The 8,199-nt window shown below is 41.3% G+C and overlaps 1 protein-coding gene across 1 annotated transcript in view; it reads left to right on the forward strand.

Annotated features, from left to right (window-relative positions):
* LOC111976951 (bone morphogenetic protein 7-like) overlaps positions 1 to 8,199 on the forward strand; it is a 21,066-nt gene that overhangs the window by 10,547 nt on the left and 2,320 nt on the right. Inside the window, exon 6 of the mRNA XM_070442957.1 lies at positions 2,093 to 2,154. Within this exon, the coding sequence (XP_070299058.1) occupies positions 2,093 to 2,154 (62 nt within the window). The remainder of the gene's footprint in view (positions 1 to 2,092; positions 2,155 to 8,199) is intronic.

Below are 8,199 nucleotides of genomic sequence, written 5' to 3' on the forward strand. Positions count from 1 at the left end.
TTAGATGCACTATTGTAAAGTGGTTGTTCCACTGGATATCATAAGGTGAATGCACCAATTTGTAAGTCGCTCTGGATAAGAGCGTCTGCTAAATGACTTAAATGTAATGTAAATGTTGTAATTGTCATTATTACAAATAAATAAATACATTAAAAAAATCGGCCGATTAATCGGTATTGGCTTTTTTTGGTCCTCCAATAATCGGTATCGGCGTTGAAAAATCATAATCGGTCGACCTCTGGAGTGATAGCTTAAAGCCAAACTCGATTAAGTAATTTCCCCTCGATAGACCGCAGCTTCCAGTGAGGGAAAGATAACTTTTCTACCCCCTCTCTCAATGTGCAGGTTTTTAGGTGGCCAATGTTGACGCATCTCGGAAATGATGGAATCAGTTCAGTTTTATTCGTCTTGCTTCCTTCATTTCCTAAACTAATTAACGGTGGAAAAAGCTTTGGCTTCTCATGCCCTGTTCTTGTGGAATGGCAGACATATTTTTTYTTCTTTCACCCTAAGTGAATTTAATATATTGAAATGAAACTGCTGTAGGGTATCCTTTTTTACTCATTTTCTTTGTGTGTATATATACCATTTCCCCACATAGAGTCAGGACTGTTAGAATCCCCAACCACCATCCAGTCTGCCCACTAGCAATATGTATTCATTTCATGTCCATGACTATGCAACACATCTGACTATACAGCTGCAGTTTGACCGCACACATCTGTAGCTTGCCTGCACATCTGTGTCGTTATAATGGAGCTATAGCCATACTGTGGAGTGGAGAGCTCAGGTCTGACTTTACACTGCTGAAGCAATCTGACTATAACCTGACTGCCTGGTTCCTGGTTGGACTTAGTTGACCTGCATTCCTGTACTGCTAGTTCCTCTTGTTGGGACTCTGCCATAGGCAGACACAGATGTCTTTGGGATGTTCTTGCTTCCATGAGAACACACCTGCCGCATATGGGAATAAGAGACAGGCTTATCAGTTATCTTTCACATTGCTCCATGTGAAATTAAATTAAGAAGATGGTGCTGTATGGTCAAAGTTTGCCTTGTAACAGGTTTGTGAACCCAACAGGCTAAATTGAAAGCTGACTGTCATAGTAATCTGATTTGGGGAGGAAATAAGCGGCTCATGCAGGGTATTTGTTCTCGATACTCAAAATTGTATAATTCCTCTAATCATTTTTTAATCCCTTCTTTAAAGATGGTTTCCTTTTTTTCTAAGACGCGGTTTCAACTGAAATGCTAAGCAAGGTGTAAGGTTTGTTTAACAAAGCCTGTTTGGTGAATAAAATAATCTGATCTCAGAAATAGGGTCTTGGAACATAAGCCACTGAATGTTGTCATACTTGCATATAGACATTTTTAATGGAACCTAAGACAGGGTAGTTGGAGAGGTTAAAAAATAAAAAATAAAATGTTTTATTGTCACATACACCACTGGATAGGTGCTGTGAAATGTGTTATTTTAGACATCTGATTAAGAAAGTGTTTTTTTCATTAGGCATTTTCATTGTGTTCCAGCTTACTTTATTTTATACCAAGTAGATTTTCTAGGTTTTAGTTTTGCCTCTGATGGAGGATTTTCATAAACTTCACCCATATATTTTGATTGGCAGCTGAAAATGATTCATTATAAACAAACAGGCTATTGATTGTGCCACGCCAGCGCCGCACGTTGAACCCTGTGTCATGAACTAAGAAACGTGTTGAAATGCCTCACAGAGAGAAGTTTGCATATCTGAGGGCTGATCTCTGGAGCTAATGGTCCCTAACGTAAACACACCAAGACCTTACGAGCAATTATTGCCTTCATAAAAACGTCCTGGTTTCTTTCCATCGTTTAACAAATGACTAGCATGGTTCAGAATGCTCTTTACGGTGTGTGTGTGGTTAAAAGTTGTTTTCTGGGCTTTAAGGCCTGGGTGCATGTGTGCTGCATTAAGTTGTGTGTGTGTGTGTGTGTTATTCGGTACTGAAACAATACCAAAGCACCAGTGAGACAGACGTATGATGTCATGGGGGCTGCTAGTGGGCAGGATGTGTTTAAGATGGGTAATCATCGCTCCACTCTGCACACCTCCAGTGTGGGAAGTCCCCCATTGCTCCGGAGACCTCCACCAAGCTTTCCAAGGACAAACACATTGGGTAACGCTGTAAAAACACAGCGCTGGAAACCTTCAGGAAATCTTTGGCTCTGCCCCACCACCATTATTGTGGAAACTCTGAGAGTGGCTCAGCTGTTTCAGGGCAGGGTGGGACACCGTTGATCTCAGTTGGGGGACTGATATCAGGCCAAGCCTACTCTCAGAAAGACCATTCACATAAATACTCTATTATCATTCCCCTCCAGAATATAGTACTTCATGTATAGTGGTTAAATGTATTCTCCTATGGTTGATTATGGATAACATTTTGAGGATTATGACATTAGGATCATAGTGTTTCTTCAGGATGTATGTATGGGCATTGGATTGGCTACTGTGGTTTTTCTGGCATCGCTTTAACGGGGCTTTTCTTGTGGTCAGCACGTGTGTAATTTAAACATGTGTGTGTTTGTCGTGTGTGTGTGGTAGTGTTGTGTGTGTGTGTGTGTGTGTGTGTGGTAGTGTGTGGTTGTTTGTGGTGTGTGTGTGTGTGTGTGTGATGTGTGTGTGTGTGTGTGTGTGTGTGTGTGTGTCGTCGTGTGATGTGTGTGTGTGTGTGTGTGTGTGTGTGTGGTGTGTGTGTGGTGTGTGTTGGTGTTTTTCCTAGGTGGACAAATCAAACTGTTGTTCACTATAATCAAGAACGCCGTAGTGTGCCAAGAAGAGAGGGTGTTGGGTGGAGGGAGGGGAGGGTTGCTAGGTATTAGAGAAGGAGGATTAAGTGAATGATGGCGGTGTGTGGGAGTGAGGTGGTGTTGAGGGGGTGTTCTATTATGGTCAAGGTGGGTTCTCTGCAGTTTTAGGGAGTGGTATAGTGTTTTATAAGGCCACACACACAAAGATTAATGGAGAGAGTGTCACCTGTCAGGGGGCACGTAGGCACTGGTACACGCTCACATGGAAGGTCTCATTCTCATAGTGTTTCCGATGTAGTCTTGTAGATTCTGAACTGCTGCAGCGGAGACAGCTTCCCCTCTGGGATATGGGACAAATCAAAGCGGAATTCCCTGTTCTGCCGAGAAGACAGGACGTTCGATCCAGCCTCAACTGTTGAGAGGGATAGTTGGAGAAAAGACGTTATCACTACCCATACCAACTGATCCCGGATCAGCTTTTCCAACAGCTAACCCATTAAAAGGTGCACAACTAACACAACGAACACTGACCCTTGGAGGGTTAAGGCACATCCCTTTTCTCCCCATATTCCCTGGTCTGTTGAAACAGTGGGGGTGCATGTGTACCAACACACTCAGTGCTGTGAATCACTCCGATCAGCAGCAGGTGGTGGTTTTTTGCCAAAAATGTTGCTGAATCAAAGTCTTCTGATCCACATGCTCCGTCCACATCTCAGAAGCACTGTGTCAAAAATAGGAAACTCGCTTCCATGAGAGAGCTGATTGATCTTAACATCTCTGCATAAGCGCACATGGGGGGGGGGAGGGGGGCTGTCCATGTTTAAATTACACACGTGTGACCAAATGAAAAGCTCGCCGTTAAAAGCGATGCCAGAAAAAACCACAGTAGCCAATCCAATGCCATACATACATCCTGAAGAAATACTATGATCCTAATGTCATATATTTCAAATGTTATCCATAATCAACCATAGGAGAATACATTTAGACCACGTATACTGAAAGGTACTGTATTCTGAGGGGAATGAATAATAGGTATTTGTGTGTGAGTACCTGTGGAGGACGGCTGATTCGATAGAAAGTCAATACGGCTGTTGTGAGGGGGGTTGTGATGGGCGATACCCGTCGGACGCGTTAGCCGGGATCTCGACGGACGGATACACGAAAGGTTTCCGGCTCTTCGCATGAGCGAGCGTGGGGGGAGTGCTTGTGGTGGGTATGTTTAATGGCAATAAATTAGATAGCAAATAAATTACTGTTTTTGCAGGTTTTATATTAGTCAGAGGAAAAGCTTCAAAAAGATCATTCATAAACTAAACCCTGCTAATAATAAATCCTAAATAAAAGGGGGAAGAAAATCCAATACTATGTAGCGACACCGTGCTGATGGAAAACAAAACGGGAAAGCAATTGTTTAATGCACCCATGCAGGGTACAGTATATGTTCAGGGCATTCTAATCTCAAACAGAATGCTAATGACTTCATGCAAATGGAACATTAAATAGCTTTGGCCATGTTAATTCATATTGTGTTTTGTCAAATGTGTTTTACTGAATAAACAACAGTGTACATACAGAAGCCACAGTACATCACAACGTGGCAGGACAGAATCTGTGTGATTCATCAATTACTGTATTGTGGAGTGTTCCTTAAGGGCTTCAAATGGCCAGGGACCTCACCATGGCAATATTTATCACGAACCCTATATGTGCCCGATACAATATGTATTATGCGATTCCGTTACTGGCGATTTGATGTTCCAAACATATCCTTGCTGTCACCATGGCGCAGCAGATTGAGTTCCACATAATTTAATCTCAAAGAGAAACTTAAACAAAACGTATCAATAAACGACCAACTAAACGTGACGCACTGTGTGCACATGCACAAATGACAAAACAATATCGACAAACCAGGTGGGAAAACTAGCTAATTAAAATATGATCCCAATTAGAGACAATCAGATTACCAGCTGCCTCTAATGGTGGGAATCATACAAAACACCAAATAGAGAAATATAAACTAGAACACAAAAATTAGAAATTATAAAGCTAGAATACCCCCTAATCACAGGCCCTGACCTTCACTAACCATTAGGAAACAAGGGCCTCTAATGGTCCAGGGCGTGACAATTGCTCACTATGTGTCGTTCTGCAGAGAGAGAAGAGAAGAGTGTGAGAAAATGAGTTTTGGTCAATGCAAGGAAATACATGTGCTGAAAATCTGTTGCTCACTATTACGACAGTAAATTTCCATCCCAAAAAATCAAGACAGCAGCGTCATAATGTATCAAAATGCATCATACTGGCTGTATTTCTCGTATTTTGAATGTTATATATCCTTAAAAACTTGATACTGACATGCAAAACATTTTGGACTATATCAAAAGGAATAATGAAACCAAATCCAAAATGAAATATGATGGATGAACAAACTATAGGGCGGAAAAATATACCTGGAGTTGGGCGCAGGTACAAGCTGCTAGCGCTAACCAACGCTACCTGAAGATAGCAAAATAACTTAATAATAACTGGAGTCAAAATATCGATATAATATCATCAGAAAATAATACTGCGTATGTTTTTAACCGTGTATTGATTTTTCCCGATCACTCAGTGTCCTTCAGTCTCTATGGAGGTGACCATTGCTAACAAACCGCTGTTGTTTCAGAACTCCATCTATGGAACTGGAAGAGACTGAAGGACCTTTCTTAATTAGTGTTTTTTTGTTACTTTTGCACAATGTGTTTGTTTTCACCTTGTTTGCTTTGTGAATTCCGCTGATGTTCAAGTTAGGGCTACACAGTGGAGTCCGCATGAACGTCATTCACGTATGATGAAATCTGATGAGCAGTTTTAATTAAACATACATTTTTAAAGGTACGCTTAACTTGTGGACTTCAACTGAAAAAATGTAAATTAAAGTGTAAATTTGGCGTTCTAATCAATAAAGTAACAATACTCGAACACTTTTACTGGCAGCATCCTGCAAATTCTCCCGATGCTGACCAGCGACCGTTAATTCCATCCCACAGAATACAATTATCGTACGTATCTTTTTGGAGTTCCAAAACACTTCTGATCACTTGGGGCTCATGATATTGTTGTTCTGAGTCTCATAACATATTTGGAGGCGTTGGCTTGTATAGAGGCTATATTTGTTGCACCCGTGATTGAGTGTAGAGCTGTCCCAATTGAACTCCTATGTGATTTATAGTGCCTCTAATTCTAATAAATGTATAGCGGTGGTTTTGGAGTAGGGAGCAAGTCTTACAACCTGAATGGTTGAGCTTTTGTTGGCCTTGAATTCCTTTTGGTTTCGTTTGGCCCCCTATTGTCTCTTCCAAGTTTCCGGAAGTCTTTGTTTTAAGGGCCTATTAGAAGTGCAAGTGAATATAATTCACCAAATATTCATCTAATACGCAGTGATGTGTAATCCACTTCTACGCTAGCAGCAATCTGCTGTGCCCAAGCCGATGTAATTACCACAGTAAAATACACTGTGAGGTACAACAACGCCTCTCCTCAATGCCATTTTCAGTCATTCATTCTGTATCACGATGTATGAAGTTTCTTGTATTGTGGTATTGTATTTACAACAGTACTATGCTTTGATAACCGTTTAATATTACAGTAGGTGTACTGCTCAAATTTTGACTTTAACCGTTGTCGTGTCTCCTGACTGATTAAATTATGTGACAGCGCGAGCAATTTTTCAAATTGACTTAACCAAACGTTGATTGAATTAACGTGATTGCAACAATTCACTCGTTAATAAACTCTGGGCACACCACGGAGTGTGGTTCTCTATAGAGCTGCTGTCTTGCTGAATAAACTCTTAAAGATCCAGAAGATATTTTTATATCAATAGCAGTCAATATTAATCGTCACCGTTGATTCGTCTCATTGAACGTGGTGCGATCAAACGAGTTATTGTTGAGATCCGTTTCACGCACGCCCCTTGGGGACTAACCAACGGTTTGAATCAGCAATTACAAACATTAGCTTAATTATATTATTTACTAAAACGCTAAATAATCAACACAGAAATTACATGTGACAGCGATGGATATATATCAATTACTAATCATGTCATAAAAGAAAAGTCCCCTAGCCGGACAAAACCAATATGACCGCTGTACACCAAAGACAGGGGGTCTGGTTTGAATTAAGGACGAGCGGGAAAGACTTGAGCGGACAATAGGGATTGGGTCTCGTATGCGGAACCTTGAGAAGCTATGCCATCGTAACATACACGAATCTTATGCATTCTAATAACCGCCCATCTCGGGAGGAATAATGTGCAAGGTAATAATATTTACACTGAGCTGGGCTTGATACGATGGGGTTGAAGATGGAAAGACTTGCATTTAACCCAGCAGAGATGCCCGTGTCCTTTGAAAATATGTTCTGGTCCATAGTGTTGTAGGGGCGGCATGACGTTGTACCCTGCCTCGTTCTTATTAGGAGATTGTCTGTCCTTTCCTAGGCTAACGTAGTTTACAGCTTGCAGTTCGATAATCGTCGACTTAACTCAGGATGTATCACTTCCTTCTTTAGGATGGTAATGACAGAGTTCAAGTTCGTGACCGTTTTTCCATAATCAGATCGACATTGAATTCTGCGCCTGGTCCGTGAGTAGAAAATTCACTCCTTCCAGCTTGGTATTGTCACTCGCACCCACCCAACTCCACACACACATCTGACATTAGCCCTTTTGAACGTATGGACATCAGGTCCTCCTATCACAGTCGTCGGGAACTAGATGGTTGAACTGTGAGAAACGGGGCTTAATTGATGGGGGAGAGAAGGGCGTTGTATTTCATAGTTCTCAACCAAATGGTCTGGTTCATTCGGAGGCGTAGCCCCTGAGCTGACAATAGTTTACTTATGATAACAGATTCTCTCATTAGAAGCTAAAGATTGAACATTTCATCTTGTTCAACAAATAGCGTTCATGATTTGAACATTTAAATTGCAAGCAAACAATTCCATGTGAATCTGATAACTATAATGGTTAGATCGCACTTTCCAAGATGCAATTTATGTCGTCCTATCATCAGATTATAATGTTCCCAGACACCAACTGGATCTGACGATCATATTCTTTAAGTACGGTGGCGAATTGACACTTCAACTAGTTGTTGGATTCTACGTGAAATATTTGTAACCTTTCCCCAAAACTGTTTAATGGTTGACGGTAATATCTCTCTATGTTAAGCTTTCGTGCTGGGATGATGTGGGACGCTAACGTCCCACTGTGGCCAAAAGCCAGTATTAAAAATGATGCAGAGCGCCAGAATTCATATAAGGCTTACAACGAAAGGCACACCAGAACGATATATGTTAGGTCAGAGCCAAGATCATCAGACAACAGCAAGCCGCATTTTTTCAGCCAGACAAGGGGTCGG

Source organism: Salvelinus sp. IW2-2015, linkage group LG1 (genome assembly GCF_002910315.2).
Source record: "Salvelinus sp. IW2-2015 linkage group LG1, ASM291031v2, whole genome shotgun sequence".
Lineage (NCBI taxonomy): Eukaryota > Metazoa > Chordata > Actinopteri > Salmoniformes > Salmonidae > Salvelinus > Salvelinus sp. IW2-2015.